The sequence below is a fragment of the Plecotus auritus genome, assembly GCF_963455305.1.
Source record: "Plecotus auritus genome assembly, chromosome: 1".
Classification (NCBI taxonomy): Eukaryota; Metazoa; Chordata; class Mammalia; order Chiroptera; family Vespertilionidae; genus Plecotus; species Plecotus auritus.
In genome coordinates, this window is record NC_137770.1 from 29405044 (window position 1) to 29422376 (window position 17333).

Below are 17333 nucleotides of genomic sequence, written 5' to 3' on the forward strand. Positions count from 1 at the left end.
TTTTAATTTAATACACACTGTCCTGCTCTTGAGTGGTTGTAACTGCTCAATATACTTTGTAGAGCAGGAACGAATTATAGAGTAGTTTTCGCTAGAGCTCTGGGGTCAGACACACCTGGCTCAAATCCTAGCTATTCCACTTAAGACCATGCCACTTTGCAATAGTTCATTTTTCTTTTATAAGTTATTTTGCTCATTGATTTCAGAGAGGAAGGGAGAAGGAGAAGGAGAGATAGAAACATCAATGAGAATCATTGATTGACTGCCCTCCTGAACACCCTTTACTGGGGATTGAGCCCGCAACCTAGGCATGTGCCCTAACTGGGAATCAAACTGTGACCTCTTGGTTCATAGGCTGATGCTCAACCACCGGCCGGACTGGGATAGCTAATTTTTCTGGTTTTCAGTTTTCTTATCCTTTAAATAAAAATGCTATCTCCTAGGGTAATTGCATGAAAGAAATGAGCTTATACATGTAAAGAGCTGAGGATAGTGCATTTAATAAATGCTAACTATTAACATTATTGCATCTGTATATATTTTAATTTGTACAATACTGTTTCTTTCACTAATCACACGGAAGATACACGAAAGTGCTTTGAAAATTTTAAAGCATCATATAAATGAAAGGTGTCATTGGTAATAATCTCACACGAGTATTTCTGAACTCTTTCACAGGACCACGTCCTATGTCCCACAGCATATTGCACAATGGTAGGCAAACAATAAGCCCTCAGGAAATGTTTCTTATTTGACTGAAGCAACATGGCATAAAGAGCATAGATATCAGGAGACCAGGCTGGGATAAAATTAGTTTAAGGCAGGAGAGCCAGTCTGCAGTCGTAATTTATTCATTCAACAAATATTTGTTGAACACATTCTCTGTGCTAGATATTGAGTCCAGCTAATGTCATCAAAGAGGCTGTACAAGTCCCACAAAGTCCCACAAAGCCAACCCCCTGGGCAGAATCCCCAGCCCCAGCCTGCTCTAACACACAGAGGAGGCAGCCAACTCTGTCGACCACGGAACAAATGGCCCATTGGGAAGCCCCATCCTGCCTGGCTGTAAGTAGCTCTGAGTGAGTTCCTTGGGGGAGGGAGTAACAGTGGGGAGTGGGCTGCTTCCAACAGAAGTGACAGGAGTTTCTGCCTGTTAATTTATTTTTATGTACACTTAATGAGTCGCCCAGTCTATACAATGCTCTCTCCCCTGGACGTCACCTCTCCCTCCCCATCTCATCTTAGTGGTCAACCCTTGGCCTACTTGTCCCTTCCCTCCTGCTGTCACAGCTGCCTGCTGGGGTGATGGGAGGATGGTATGTGTGGTCACCAGAGGGCACTGAGAGTGGGTGTCAATGGCATGTGAATCCTGGCACAGTCTCAGATCCCCGAGGGCAAGAGAAGAAAGCACAAGCAAAGACAACAAGGAAGGGAGGCAGGGGCGGAGGCTACTGGGGGTAGAGGTGGGGAAATCCAGTGTACAAATTCACGGTCTCTCTCCCGCCTTAACCAATGCTCCTGGTGTTTGTCTCATCCCTGGATTTGTTACAATCGCCTTGAGATGCTCTGGTCCGTCAGAAAGGTGTGCAGGGTCCAGACGTGGGTTCCTAGCCTGCTGCCTTTGGCATGGTAAACCGCCAGGATCTGCCTCTGTCAGAAACCCAGGCATTCCTGGTCTGTGAGAGTCCTCCCCGGCTGTCCCCATAGACGTCAGGTCCCTCTCAGTGGCTGACCTGCTAGAGAAGAAGATACCTCCATTGTCAGAGCAACCCACCAGATCCCAAATTTGCATCTCCTTCTTTTCACACTGGGTGTCGACAAGAGTTGGGGGGCAACAGGAAGAAGAGATGGGAAGGGGGGGCTGGTGGAAGGAGTGGGGAGAAAGGACCAGAACCCAAGGAGGGGCTCTCCGCCAGGGGATGCCTAGAAGTCCAGGGTCGGGCGCAAGTGCAAGTCTAGAGAGGTGTTGTAGTTACATGGCTTCCTTCTCTCTCTGGGAGCATCTGCTGAGCTTCATCTCCGTCAGCTGGATATACCGAATCACATTGGTGTCTGTGAGGAGAGAAACACACCTTAGGAGACACGTGGTGAGGGCAAGTCTTGGGCCTACAGCTATAGATCCTGGACAGGCCAGACTCATTCAACCAAGGTCCATGATGTCTGAGAGGGCAGCCAGGACGTTGGCATTCTTCTCCATGGCCTCCCCCGAGCAAATGTGGACAGGTCACCCTGACCCAGGGTCAGACGGGAAGGAGAGGAGAGGAGGAGGAATGTCTCCCGTTATTTCTATGAAACAGCATATCCCCATGCTCCTGAGTCAGCACAGTGAGTGGAGGCTCTGTTTAGAGTTTAACTCCAGGCACGTTACCAACTTCTCGGAGCCTCCTGTCTTGTCTGCAAGAAACAACTTCCATTTTTGAATGCCTACTTTGTGCCATGTTATCTCATTTAACCCTCCTTGAAACCCTGCAAAATATGTAATGTCACCCTCACTGTGACAAAAGGGAAAACTGGGCCCCAGAGAGGTTAAGTGTGATGCCCAAGGACACAGACAGTATGTGGGGCAGCTGACTCCAAAGCCTGCCTTTCCTGGGGGTCATACCTTCCTCATGACTTTTCTATGAGGGCCAAAATAGGTTAGCCTAGCAGTACTACTCTAATGAAGAAGAAATATTAGTTGAATGTAATTGTTTAAATCGAAGAGTTTAATATGTCTTTGCTTCATTGTCTTATTTTTGTCCTTATAAGTCGAGTCAGACCACCTCACCTCAAACTGGGAAATTATCCCCAATCTCAGCTTTTAAATTGGCGAGCGGGGTATGATGCGGAACAGCTGCTTAGCTCTGCACGTACCAGCTTTAAGAGTTACAGGGCTGCTTGAGTCGTTTGCTTCCAGAATTCTAAAAAAGGCCACATGGCAGCCAGAACAGTGCTGGCATACAGTAGGTGTTCAAGAAAATTCTGTTGATTGAGTCCAGTTCTTTGTCCTCCAGTGGGTTACAGTACAGTTGGGGGAACATGACTGATTACCGAAAACTAATCAACACATAAAGATATTGGTGCTCTCACAAAAATAAAGAAAAATGTATACATTTGGAGATTTGCAAATTGATCCTAAAGTTCTGAAAGACTTCTTGGAAAGAGAAGTGCATTTTAAAAAATCGGCCCTGTGAACAATGGCAACATCAAGTCAAAGTCATTATTGAAATGTTCTCTCTTCAGAGAGGTTCTTTCTTACCACCAGGTCTACAATAGCACCCCATTTACTCTTGATCCTTTTTTTTTCTGCTTCATTTTCTTCATAGCACTTAACACTACTAAATACTGCATTATCTATTTGTCCATTTGCTTACTGTCCATCTTCCTCCATTATATCATAAACTCCTTGAAGGTAGCAGCTTTCTTTCATTCCCTGACATCGACCCAGCACCTAGAACAGTTCCTGGGCCATTGTAACTGCTTATTCAGTATCTGTGGAATGAACGAATGGCTGAGCTTGTGGATGTGAATTTGCAGGAATGCATCCTCTCAGGAATGGGATCTGACTGGAGAAGGCAGAGCATGCTTCCTGGAAGATACTGGGCTCAGCACCCAAATCATTGCTTTGTATTCTGTCTTGCCAACCAGAGTGTGAGCTCCTCAAATATTTGAGCCACCTTTTCTCATCCACATCCCTGGTGCCCAGCAGAAATCTTGGCACATCATAAGAATTCAATATGTATTTATTGAATAAGCGGAGAAAGCTGGATTCTGGATTAGAAAAGACAAAGAATTCCATATTCAATGTGAAGAGAAGAGGTGCCCAAGTTCCCTGGGACTCAGACCCCAGGCAAATGCATGGGCTGTATGTTCTCCTCATTCCAGGTTCTAGCGGCCACCTGACCCCAAATTTGCCATTTCTGCACCTGCCTGGCCCTGCACCATGAGAGCTGCCCATCCCAGTGAGAGGGTGCCAGGAGCTGCCAGAGGTGGCTGACGATGAGAAAACATCGATTTCTGCCTTACCTGTTGGCTGTCGGGTCCTTGCTTCTTTCAGGTAGTAGAGTGCTTTGTCATAGTCCCCAAGGTGGTAGAAGGCCACCCCAGACCGGTAAAGGGCCTTGAAGTTCTCCCCTTCCTTCTTCAAGACTTTGAGGCAATACTCCTTGACTCGTTCATAGTTTACTAGCTCAGCCTGGAGCAGGCAGGCTGGAGAAGAGAGAAAGAAGGGGAAATGCCATCAACACAGTAGCAGTAGGCTCTGAATGTCTCTCTTTGGTTCTTTCTCCCCATCCAGAGAAGGTTTAAGAATGTTGGGGCTTGCCTTGACCTGTTTGGCTCAGTGGATAGAGCGTTGGCCTGTGGACTGAAGGGCCCCAGGTTCGATTCCAGTCAAGGGCATGTACCTTTGTTGTGGGCACATCCCCAGTAGGGGGTGTGCAGGAAGCAGCTGATCGATGTTTCTCTCTCATTGATGTTTCTAACTCTCTATCCCTCTCCCTTCCTCTCTGTAAAAAATCAATAAAATATATTTTAAAAAAAGGAAGTTGGGGCTTTACATGGGGGTTCATGCCATGAAATGTGTCATCAAATAATCCTGGGGTCTAGGACCCAGTTTCATCACCAATGAGATGTGTGACATTGAGCAAGTTCCTTAGCCTTGTACCATAGGTTGAATTGTGTCTCCTCCCTCTCTCCCCACCCCATCCCTACAAAAGATGTGTTGGATTGTGAATCCCCAGTATCTTTTAATGTGACCTAATTTGGAAATAGGGTCTTTATAAAAGTAATCAAGTTAAAAGAGATCATTAGAGTGGGTTCTAAAGCCAATATTACTGATGTCCTTATAAAAAGGGTGCTATAGTTGAATGTGTGTGTTTCTCCACCCTCCCTCCCCTAATTCATATGTTGAAAACTAATTCCCAATTTGGAGGGACCTGTGGGAGGAGACTACGTTGTGAGGATAGGGTTTTCATGATTGGGATTAGTACTCTTATAAAAGCGACTCCAGGGAGCTCCTCCACCCCTCCTGCCTTATGAGGACACAGTGAAAAGACAGCAGCTAAGATCCAGGAAGCAGGTCCTCACCAGACACACACTGAACCTGCCAGTGCCTTGATCTTGGACTTCTCAGCCTCCAGAACTGTGAGAGATAAGGGGTTGTTGTTTGAGCCACCCAATCCATGGTATTTTTGTTATAGCAGCCCAAATAGCCTCAAACAAAGGGGAAGTTTGGACACCGAGACAGACACACAGAGGAAAGATGAAGTGAAGAGACATAGGAGAAGATGGTCATCTATAAACCAGCAAACCCCAGAAGCGAGGAGAGATGCAGGGAACAGATTCTCCCTCACAGCTCATGGAAGGAACCAGCCCTACCAACACCTTGATCTTGGACTCCTAGCTTCTGGAACTGTGAGACAATACATTTCTATTGTTTAAGTCACCAGTGTGTGAGACTTTTGTTGTGGCAACCCTAGGAATAAGCTACAAGAGGTAATCGCAATAGGAACCATGGCTAATACCTATCCAGTGCTTATTTTGTGCCAGATGCTTGTCTCATTGCTTTCCTTGTATTACCGGAAATGATCCTTGGAATACCATGATGTAAGTTCCATTATTATTCCCATTTTTCAGATGAGAAAGCTGAAGCCCAGAGAGGGTAAGTAATTTCCCAAGGTCACACATCATGAAAGAGGCAAGGCTGAGATTTAAATTCATGCTGTCTGGCTCCAGAGCCCAAGTTCTCTATTGAGTTGAGAGGATTATATAAAATAATGGGCAAAATGTATTTAACACAGGGCATGGCACATGGTAAGTACCCAAAGCGGTATTTAATATTATTATAATGCTTTTCAGCCCTGCCCCCCTGCAGTGACAACTACCTCTGACTGGATTCAAGTTCTCTTTCATACGGGTTTCTCTCTGCAGTTCCCGGGAGCAGGGGCCTTCTGATAGGGAGTGCCCAGCCCCATACAGGGCACACCTGTGGACATGCGAGGCCTGAATGTCCCAGGCAAGAGGAAGCAAGGCTGGCAGGTGCCTATGGTGGGGCCCCGTACTATTCCACAGTCAGCCATGTCTGAGTAAACCATCTCCCCTTGAAGCTTCCCCTCACCAGCAATCAGGGTCGGGACAGGGTGAGAACTTGTATGAACCCGAGAGCGAGTGCCTCCTGCCATTTGGTTCCCTAGTAGCCTCACTGGCCTTGCCATAATCCCAGCCCCGCTGAGCTACCTCCATCTCCATTCGATCACTCAAATATTCAGTAGGCATCGACTAAAAGTAAAGAAGTGTTAAAGGGATTGCAAAAAATAAATAAATAAATAAAATAAAAGACACCTTCTCCAAAGCAAAGAAAAACAGACTTAGGAGCCTGGCCAGCATGGCTCAGTGGTTGAGAACTGACCTATGAACCAGCAGGTCACGGTTTGATTCCTGGTCAGGGCACATGCCCAGGTTGGGGGCTCAGATCCCCAGTAGGGCATGCAAGAGGCAGCAGATTGATGATTTTTCTCTCTCATTGATATCTCTTTCTCTCTCTCTCTCTCTCTCTCTCTCTCTCTCTCTCTTTCTCCCCCCCCCTCCCTTCCTCTCTCTCTAAAGGTCAATGAAAAAAAAAAACAACAGACTTAGGAGGCAAAACTGCTCCTTCTTGACGAGACCTGGCTGGTGGGGTGAGGGGTGTGCTGGTGGGTCTCTGTGCTCAGGTCTCTCCCACATTGAAAGAACCATCCTCAGATAGAGGCCAGTCACTGATTTTAATATTCAGGGGTCTAATGTCAGCTGTTTTGATCCCTTAAATAACTTCCTAGGGTTCAGAATGGCTGATTAAGAGACCAGACCTTTCTCTGGGCATTGTGGACAGAACAAATCCTCTTGCAGAGTGAGGGGGAGGGGAACCACAGCTTCTCAAGTTGAAGGTGTGAGAACCAGGAAGTGGAAAAAAATCAGCCCAGATCTGGAAACTGACCTGTCAGGTTCCACTGGCCACAGGGCAGAAAGCCAAACAAGTCAGCTAAAGCCACCTGCTGCTAGCCCCCTAGGCCTGGGGTGGGCCTGGGCGTGAGCGGCTGTTGTCACAGATGATCTCTATCTGCTGACACACCAAGGGCTATCCCACTGGGCTGATACCACCAACTCGCCTTCCCTCTCCTCCCCCAGCTGTGCGGTCGGCCCTAGTGCTCACACAGTTCTGCAGACATGGAGGGGTTTCTGCCACGAGGTTCCTGCGTGTAAACCTCTGACTACTACCTGTGGGGGACTCAGGCTTCAACATCTGTCCCCAGAACTGATGGATTTCCTGTCTCAGCTTCCCCGTGCCTGTCCGATGTGATCTCAGCCTCTTCCTGTACAGTTTTCCACCAAACACACTTCTGTTTGCTGACCTGAGCAGTCTAGGAAGCGGAACTTATTTTTCTTTAAAACACAGTTTTTGAACATCTAAAATGGTGAGGGGCGGGGGGGGGGCGGGGGTGAGGGGCAAAGAGGCCTGGAAATGGAAAAGATCCCTCTTCCCCAGGGCTAAAGGAACAATAGCAATCAATTTCTGGAATAGCTATCACTTTCTGGGACTCATTTGGTGAAAACGTCATGATTTCCCCTACAGATCCAGTGGGAACTGTGATACCTGGCTCTGGCCTAGGATTCAGACCTGGTGGGTGGTGAGGCCAGGCAGGTCCCAGGGTGTGGAGCCCCTGCTGGCATCAGAGGCAGAGCCAAGGAAGACAGAGAAATCTAGAGTTAGCTCCGGTCCGGATGGGCTGCCATCCAGATAAAGAAGCAGGGGTGCCAGGCCAGAGCTCTTAAAAGGGTCCAGGGTGGAGGGGGTAAGAGAGAGTCTGGAAAGCTGCCCTCAGCCCTACCTACCGGTAATTTTTAGGATACCTCTCTAGTTTGGCTGGGGAGCTGCTTGGGGTCCATGCAACAAGCCCATGGGATAGATAAGCTGGGATGTTTTTAAGGCACATTTTAAAGCTGAGAAAGTTAAGGAGAGGTTGACCAGCAGTCTGATGTTCCTTCCACGTCCCTCTGCCCATTACCCAGGGCCTGGGGTGCAGTAGACCCTTAGAATGGGTTGGGTAGTCTCACTGCCCTTCCTTTATCTCCATTTTAATCCCTTCCCCTGTGTCAGAGGTGGTACTCAATACCTTACATGCATATCCTATGTCTTTTCATTATCACAGTAACTCTACAAAACAGGTTCTATGTTTGTTTGTTTTACAGATGATGAAACCCAGTTCCAGAGAATTTAACTAACCTACTGAAGGTCACTCAAGTAGGAGGTGGAAGAATTATGATATCCACCCACTTCTGCCAGGCTTCCAAGACTGTGCTCTTGACCATGGGTGTTTGTGAGTTTGCATTTGAAGCCTTTGGAAATCCACGTAACCCCTGGCAAAGGACAGCTCACCTGTGTAAACTACCTTCCTCTGTGTTCCACAAGTCAAGGCCAGAAGTGATGCCTAACTGCACTGGGCACCCCACAGGCCACTGGGATCAGGTAATGAACCAAACACTCCATCCTGGGACTGATGGACTGGTGGAGAATTAAGGCAAGTTTCCCAAGTGCTTGGGAAGAAGTGCTGGAAGAGAAACAGCCTTCCCAGAGCCTCATGTGCAACTTACAAGAGAAAGGTACATTTGGGACAAGAATCCGGGCTGTAAGTCTCCAACCACCCCTCCCATATGGAGGTTCCTCTTCTGTTGCCCACCTTGGGTGGTTAAGGTATGTTTCTATGAAAAGGGCAGGCAGGCTTTCTTAAGGGATCTGTGGTAGGAAAACTTAAGACAACCAGCAACTTAAAGAACCCCATTGCACACTCATGCACTCAGACAAGGGAAATCATTTGATGTTCCCTAAAGAAACCACACTGAGACCTCAGGCTAAAACATGTCAGGTTTTCCTGGCTATGGCAACCTGTTTTTGTTTTTCCTGGTGCACGCAGGGCATAGTGACTGCCTGGGCAAAACGCCATTCATTGGCACGAGATGAAGGGAAACTGGATGAGAGGAGGCAGAACAAGTTTATGTAGCCATCGGTTTTCAGCTGATTCACTGTAGTTTTCCCTGGATGGGACGGAAGGAAAGACCCATCTGGGGCCAGGAGCGAGGAGAAGGAACCTACTCTACGGGGCTGCCTCACTGTTATGGGTTGAATTGTGTCCTCCCCAAAAGATAAGTTGGAATCCTCAAAACATGATCCTATTTGGTGAGAGGATCTTTACAGAGGTAATCAAGTCAAACTGAAGTCATTAGGATGGACCCTGATTCAAAATGGTTAGCGTCCTTATAAAAAGGAGACATTTGGACACAGAGACAGACACACAGAGGAAAGGCCATGTGAAAAGACACAGGGAGAAGACGGCCAGCTAAAACCAAGGAACGCCGGAGGCTACCAGAGGTCGGAGGGAATGGATTCTCCCTCAAAGAGGTCAGAAAACACATACCCCTGGCCACACCTTGATCTTAGACTCCTCGCCTCCAGATCTTCGAGGTAATACATTTGTTATCTGAAGCCACCCAGGTTGTGGTCCTTTATTCCAGCAGCCTCAGGAAACTAATACACCTTGCTGGCCATTCCTTTGGGCGGTGGCACCAAGAAGGGGCTATGACATTACTGGGAGCAATTTTCCCAAAAGTTAACCCAATCATTTGATAGGTTTTCGAATTTATTTCAAAGGGCAATGGCATAGTAGTCAAGTGGAAGGAGCGTGGCTCTGGACAGAGGTGACATTCAGAATACTTAGCAGCTGTCTGGGTCATAAGCATACTGAATAGGCACAGAGTATCGTGCCTGATCTGGGCGGTCCTGGCTGAACAGCAGCGGTGGATCTGGAGATACGTTCCTGGGCTGGAACCCAAGTTCTGCCACCACTAGCCCAGGCCCTCAGGCACGTTACTTAATCTCCCTGGGTCTCCTTCTCATGTGTTAAAGGGAGGTAATATCTCCTTTGTGGGACCTCTTGTGATGATAAGATGACATAGTTAATGTACTATGTGTCTCATACAGTGCTGGGCACTCAAGCTGAATCTCCTAACTGCTAGTTCTTTAGGAAGCCATTTGTCAAATATGGTTTCTCCAGCAACATGTACCTTCATCAGAGAAAATGTCCCTTAGGGTCCTATACACAATGGATGATACATACATGAAGCCACAGCTTCATTTAAAGCACATTTTTAGGAATAGTTCAGACACATTTCGGAGGGTCTTCCTATGGCACAGCGAACATAGCGTGTGCAGTGACATGACGGTAACTTTTACTTAGGAGGCTCTGTCACAGGACGGCAGCGACCCACTCAATTTCACCTTCCACAAAAGTGCTGATGGTCGCTCCTGCATACACAGATGCTCTGCAAACAACTCTCTTCTTTTGATTTCTGATTTTTGTGTCATGGTCTGGCATGCACATAAACTTCCACTTGCCACAAATGTCTCCCAAACCTAGGTTCGATGCTTGCTTTTACTTATCAGTTTTCCTTTCAAAGGTGTGTTTTCCCTACTGGGGATAGGCGGGTACATGCAAAGAACATCACCAAAGCAGCTTTGGAGTCAGAAAGGGGGGCTCGAGGGAAAGAATGGGTGGGGTTCTGGGCCTATTTTCTTCTCATAGATTAGCAAGCCTCTGAGTCAACAGCTGTTTCTACCCCCACCCCTCCACACCCCAAACATTAGAGCTGCCTGTTCCCTGCTCTCAGCCCCTCCCCTCACCATGAATGGATGAGTGGATGGCTGACAGCTTTATGGATGGGGTGGAGGGAGGGACGCAAAGTCACTGGGCTCCTCTGGAGTCCTAAGATTCAAGAGATCTAGGAGCTTTAAAAGCCAGCGTGGCAGGAAAATTAATTGGCCTGGTTCCTGAGACTATAAGGCATGAGAGAACCTATGAAGGAAGAGGGAAGTATTTTCAATGGAGAAGTTGCTGGCCAGGTTTGGTGCCTCTGAGTTAGTTGATGCACGGGCATCACTGGTGTCCTTGAATTACACCTCACCTCTTGGGATCTCAGTGTTGCAGCGGGTAAAAATGAAGGGAATTTGGGTTGCTATCTACCTTTTGGTAGGATGAAAATAGCCTGTGCCTCCCAAGCTCCAGACCCTGACAACTGAACAGAACCCCACAGACAAGTGTTTCTCATTAAATCATCTGTGGAAGCTTATTTAACACTAGAGGCCCGGTGCACAAAATTCATGCACAGGGAGGTGTGTCCCTCAGCCCAGCCTGCACCCTCTCCAACCTGGGACCCCTCGAGGGATGTCCAACTTCCCGTTAGGATCGGGCCTAAACGGGCAGTCGGACATCCCTCTCACAATCCAGGACTGCTGGCTCCCAACTGCTCACCTGCCTACCAGCCTGATCACCACCTAACCACTCCCCTGCCAGCCTGATTGATGCCTAACTGCTCCCCTGCCAGCCTGATTGCCCCTAACTGCCCTCCCCTGCAGGCCTGGTCACCCCTAACTGCCCTCCCCTGCAGGCCTGGGTCCCCCTCAACTGTCCTTCCCTGCAGGCCCGGTTGCCCCCAACTTCCCTCCTCTGCCAGCCTGGTCACCCCTAACTGCCCTCCCCTGCAGGCTTGATTGCCCCCAATTGCCCTCCCTTGCAGGCCTGGTCCCTCCCAACTGCCCTCCCCTGCTGGCCTGATCGCCCACAACTGCCATCCCTTGCAGGCCTGGTCCCTCCCAAGTGCCCTCCCCTACTGACCATCTTGTGGCAGCCATCTTGTGTCCACATGGGGGAAGGATCTTTGACCACATAGGGGCAGCCATCTTGAGTGTTGGAGTGACAGTCAATTTGCATATTACTTTTTTATTGGATAGAGGCCTGGTGCATGGGTGGGGGCCAGCTGGTTTGCCCTGAAGGGTGTCCCGGATCAGGGTGGGGTTTCCCTTGGTGCATGAGGCGGCCTGGGCGAGGGGCCTGTGGTGGTTTGCAGGCCAGACATGCCCCCCGGCGACCCAAGTGGAGGCCTTGGTATCTGGGATTTATTTATCTTCTATAATTGAAACTTTGTAGTCTTGAGCAGAGGCCAGGGCTGCAGGAAGCTTGGCTTCCTCCATCACCAGGGGCAACTCAAGCCTCCTGCTCTCTCCAGCTCTGTGGTTGCCACCATTTTTGTTGGGATTTACTTATCTTCTATAATTGAAACTTTGTAGCCTTGAGCGGAGGCCAGGGCCAGCCAGAGCAGGCGGGAAGCTTGGCTTCCTCCATTGCTGGGAAAACCCAAGCCTCCCTCCTTCTCTCTGTGGCCGCAGCCATCTGGGTTGGGTTAATTTGCATACTCGCTCCTGATTGGCTGGTGGGCATGGCTTGTGGGCGTAGCGGAGGTATGGTCAATTTGCATGTTTCTCTTTTATTAGTGTAGATGGAGATTCCCAGACCCCATGCTAGGCAATACAGATTCACAGATTCCCAAGGGTCCAGTAATCCACATTTTTATTGATAATTTTTTATCTTCTTCCAGGATATGTTTTACTGCTTTTAGAGAGAGGGGTATGAAGAGAGAGAAAGAAAGAGAGAGAGAGAGTGATATACGAGAGAAACATTGATCAGTTGCCTCCTGTATGTGCCCAGACGGGGGATGGAACCTAGGTATGTGCCCTGGCCAGGAATCGAACTGGCAACCTTTTGTTGTACAGGAGGATGCTCTAACCAACTGAGCCACACTGGCAAGGCAGTAATCCACATTTTTAATGGGCACCTATAGGTGGGCCTCCTTGTTTCCTGAGCTGGTATATTATAGCATTTTGGATATATGTTTCTTAAAAACCATATAACTGGTTAAACTTTTAGAACCCAGGACAGCCATGGGGAGCTCCAGGATTACCCACCAGATGGCCATGTGAAAATCTGTACATGTGGACAAACAATTGTTCTTAGTCAACTTGGGACACTTTAGGCTTTTCTCTTCATAGTGATTGGAGACTTCTCACTGGAGAAGAGGAGACCAGGCCAGGGAAATGGAGAAACAGGAGGCTGAGATGTTCCATCCATCCTCCCAGAAGGGTAATAAGAGTAAGAGCAGATTATTAAGCATGAATAGGCCAGGCACTGAGGTTCTAGTATTTTTCCCACTTTCCAGATGGAAAAACTGAGGCCCAAGGAAGTTTAGTCACTTGCCCAAGATCACAAAACTAATAAGAGTTGGGGCTAGGATTTGAGCCTAAGCCTTCAGGCACCTAAGGCTGTGCTCAAGCATCACACACACTGCCCTCCTAGGATGTTCAACTGCCTGTAGTGAATTTTAACTCAGTTCCTTCATCAGGTAGATTTGAGTCCTGAGTTCTGATTCTTGTGAGGCTTACGTGTGAGACCTGATGGTGCCAATCGGTGCTCACTTTATCTGTATACTTCTCACCTGGAAGCTTCCTATAGAATGCTCCAGAACCCTCTACCCCACTTGTTTCTCTGCCTTCAAAGAGAAACCAAGTGCAGAGTGTCCACCAACACTTTTTTTTTTAAGTTCTAAAACCACCAGGATCTCTGATTTCATTGTGAGTCTACTGTTATCCTAATCCAGCTGACACGACACATCTCTGGTTTCTTCCTGAGACAGCTCCTAACTTACCCGGTGCTGGCAAACTAACCCCCACAACATTATTTTTAATTGAAATTTTTTTATTGAGGTAATTTTTTTTTTATCGAGGTAATTGTAGTTGTAAGAAATAATACAGAGAGATCCCCATGTACCTTTTACTCAGTTTTCTCCCAATGGTATCATCTTATGAAACTGTAGTACAATATCCTATCTAATAAAAGGATAATATGCAAATTAACCATCACTCCATCACAAAGATGGCGGTGCCCATAGCCACAAGATGGCAGTGCCCAGTCCTCTCAGCACTGCCGGAGTTCCCTAGTCCCAGGGGGTCGGGCGGGGGGGCGGCTGCTGAGAGCAGGCATCTTGAGTGGCCTGGTGGAATACTTGCTTCGTCGCCATGGCGATGAGGCAAGCGTTCCGCACCCGGCCGCAGATGGGCCTCTGGGCTGCGGAAAGCCTCTGGGCAGCGGGCACAGACTGGCCAGGCCCCCCAGAGAGCTACTGGCGCATGGATTCGTGTGCAGGTCTACTAGTATTGACTATAATATTGACCCTGATACGATCCATAGATCTCACTCAGGTTTCCCTAGCTTCACTTGAACGCGAGTGTGCACGTGTTTAGTTATACACCTTTTTATCACATATGTAGGTTCCTCTGCCTCCACAATTAAGTTACAGACCAGTTCCATCACCACAGGATCCCTCCTGGTGCCCTTTTATAACTACATCCAAGTCTTTCCTGTACCCCACCTATCTTTAACCCCTGACAACCACTAATCTGTACTCCACTCCTAAAATGAACATCTCAGAGTGTTATATAAATGGAATCATACAGTATGAAGTCTTTTGGAACTTGTTTTTTCTTTTTTCTTCACTCAGCATAACCCCCTTGAGATACATCCAAGTTGTTGCATGGATCCATAGTTCATTCCTTTTTATTGCTGAGTAGTATTCCATGGTATGGATGTACCATAGTTTGTTTGACCATTCATATGATGAAGGACATTTGGGCTGTTTTGGGTTATTATGAATAAAGTTTCTATGAACATTCACAGACAGCTTTCATTTCTCTAGGATAAATGCCCAAGAGTGCAATTCCTGGGTCATAAGGGAAAGAATTTAGCCTCTCACCATTAAGTATGATGTTAGCTTTAGTTTTTTGGTAATGTTCTTTATCAAGATTAGGTACTTTCCCTCCATTTCTAACTTGCTGAGAAGTTTTTGTTTTCCTATTACCTATGGATTATAGCATGCACACACATACACCACCACCATCTAATAGTAATGCGTTCACACAACATGATGGGGAGTCTTTTTCTGACGCAGTCAAATCTACAGGTACGATCGCCCAGTTGACCCTTTCGTTTTCCCAAGGGAAAAATCACTTTTCACAGCCACAGACTACCAGGGGTGGGCAAACTTTTTGACTCGAGGGCCACAATGGGTTCTTAAACTGGACCGGAGGGCCGGAACAAAAGCATGGATGAGTGTTTGTGTGAACTAATATAAATTCAAAGTAAAGGAGCGGAGGGGAGAGCAAGAGAACCCTCCGCTCTTTTGGCTCCGCGGGCCGGATAGAACAGCCGAACGGGCCGGATCCGGCCCGCGGGCCGTAGTTTGCCCACGGCTGGACTAGACTCAGGAGATGCCCATCCCTGCAGTTATTAATGGACCGTGTCTCCTTCGCCCTTCCAGACAAGCATCTGTAGATAGGGCATCTCTAAGTCCCCTCATAGCAAAACCACATCGTAGTGATTTGCACATATTGTATGCTCAAAAAGTAGCAATACCTAACATTTGTATGGTCTTATACAACTCACTGACCCTCACAGTGACTCTGGGAAATAGGTACTTTTAGCCCTGCTTCCAGAAGCTTCCAGGGGGGAGTTAAGTGACTTGCTGAGGCCATTTGACTTATAGGGAAAGAGCCAGGGTTGTCTCAGCCCAAGTCCCATGTTGATTCCACTCCTGCAGAGCTGGTGGTAAAGAGTGGAAACCTGGACACGCTGATCTCTAAAGGCCTCTTCCAAGCCGAAGGCCCTGGGAAGCTACGACAGAAGTAGGATGGCAGTGTCCTTGTTCACGCTATACCTGCCCTGCCTGGTGCCCAGGGAGAGTCCTTCCGCTGCTGCAGAGGCTGCGCCCTCTACCAGGAGTCCTTTGGCTTTACCTAGTGGGCTGATTCCCCTCCGATGCCACTCACTTTCATTTCTGACCTGTTTTTTTCCCAATCTAGCACAGCTTGCATTTATTGATGCAAACACTGCCAAGTGTTGCTTTTGTTTTCTCTCTTTTAGCAATGCTGTCCTTGGAGATCTCTGCTTTTCACCATTCCCAAGTTGCTCTTTGTTTTCTGATCCTTTGAATTCTTCTCTTGGATGCCCTCCCCCCCCCCCCCCCCTGCATTCCAAGACTGCTCAAACAAGGGCTGCTGCACCCCTCTCACCATCTCCGCACAATCCTGGGCAGAGGCTCTTAGTCAAGGTGTTCAATAAGGATGCATTCATCATGGCCTGTGCCCAGAGCTTTAGGAGGGAAAGGGAAAGCATTCGGAAGGTGTTGATATCATCAACGACTTTATATTCTTATGCACCCTTTGTTGGCCGTACTGCTGTCAAAGTGGCAGGTAGAAGAGCTAAGGGGAAAAGCCAATCTGAAAATCTTAAAGGCAGAAGGCTTATGTTGATGGTCCTTTAAGGAATATTGGAATCTGCTCAAGAGAGCTGTAATGCCAAAGCCTGAAGTCAGCTCAGTTTTTTGGTGCCCGTCACATGCCACACTGTTCATGAGGGAAGGCATCGACCCGGTGCTATGGAGCATCCATACAAGTTATCCCACCCGTGGCCCCTCTCACTCTTGATCTCAATGCGGTATTCTCAGAGAGGGATGGGAGTAGTAGGGAGAAGGCAGACAGGGTTATTTATGTTGGAGTCTTCATTAACACCCCTTTCATGGGTTGGAAGTGGGACTTTAATGGGGCCAGCTGGGACATTTGGAATGTAATAATGAGTATATGCCCAGAAATAATTCAGAAGAAATCCATTGCCCAACATGATTTTTTTCTTTGTTGGCTCTGGCCAAGGACACATGTCATGCCCGTTGGCAGGAATTCTGAGCCAGGATGGGTGAGGGGGGAATCTCAGAAACCAAAGTTCCATCCTGTTCTCTTTTTGGACTTTAAAGAATGCCTCCCCTGTCCTTATCACCTCTTCTGCCATTTCTCTGTGACCCCAGCAACATCTCTCCTGTTCCATGGCCTCTCCCACCATCCCTCCATGACACTGGAGCAACCATTATGTCACCAGTTATATGTGGGGAGAAGTTAGTTCACAGCCATGTGTGTAGAAAAAGCACTTCTGTGGTTTCTCTGTGGCAACCCTGTGTGTGCAGAGCAAAGTACTGGAAACCACCTACATATCTATCAGCAGGAAACCGCCTAAATAAATAACAGGACATTCGTATAATGGAACATGACACAGACATTAAAAGCATGCCATAGAAAAATACATAATGACACTGAAAAAAACATTTCCCATGGAAATTATTGGTGGAAAAAATAAAGGTTGTAAAAGTTGTGCAGTAGAATAGAATCTTATGGAAAGTGTGTGTGCAGGCGAGAGCATGTGTGTACACGTGAGTGTGCGTGTGTGTGTGTGTGTGTGTGTGTATATAGAATTTGTAACAGTAGGCATCAGAATGCTTCTTAGGGAAGAAATTACCTTATTTTTAGAATACCCTCATCAACTGCTTCATAAGGAAGCGAAGATTTGAGATGCAAAGATGGCCAAACTGCTCTGCATAGGAAATGACATGAA

At 47.6% G+C, this 17333-nt stretch overlaps 1 protein-coding gene across 1 annotated transcript in view; it reads right to left on the minus strand.

Moving 5' to 3' along the window:
* Window positions 1–480: 480 nt before the first annotated feature.
* The window catches only part of TTC9 (tetratricopeptide repeat domain 9), a 30255-nt gene continuing 13402 nt past the window's right edge, over window positions 481–17333 (minus strand). The window contains exons 2-3 of the mRNA XM_080660579.1: window positions 4006–4188; window positions 481–2052 (exon numbers count right to left, since the gene is read on the minus strand). Of these exons, the coding sequence (XP_080516705.1) occupies window positions 1973–2052; window positions 4006–4188 (263 nt within the window). The 3' untranslated portion in view covers window positions 481–1972. The remainder of the gene's footprint in view (window positions 2053–4005; window positions 4189–17333) is intronic.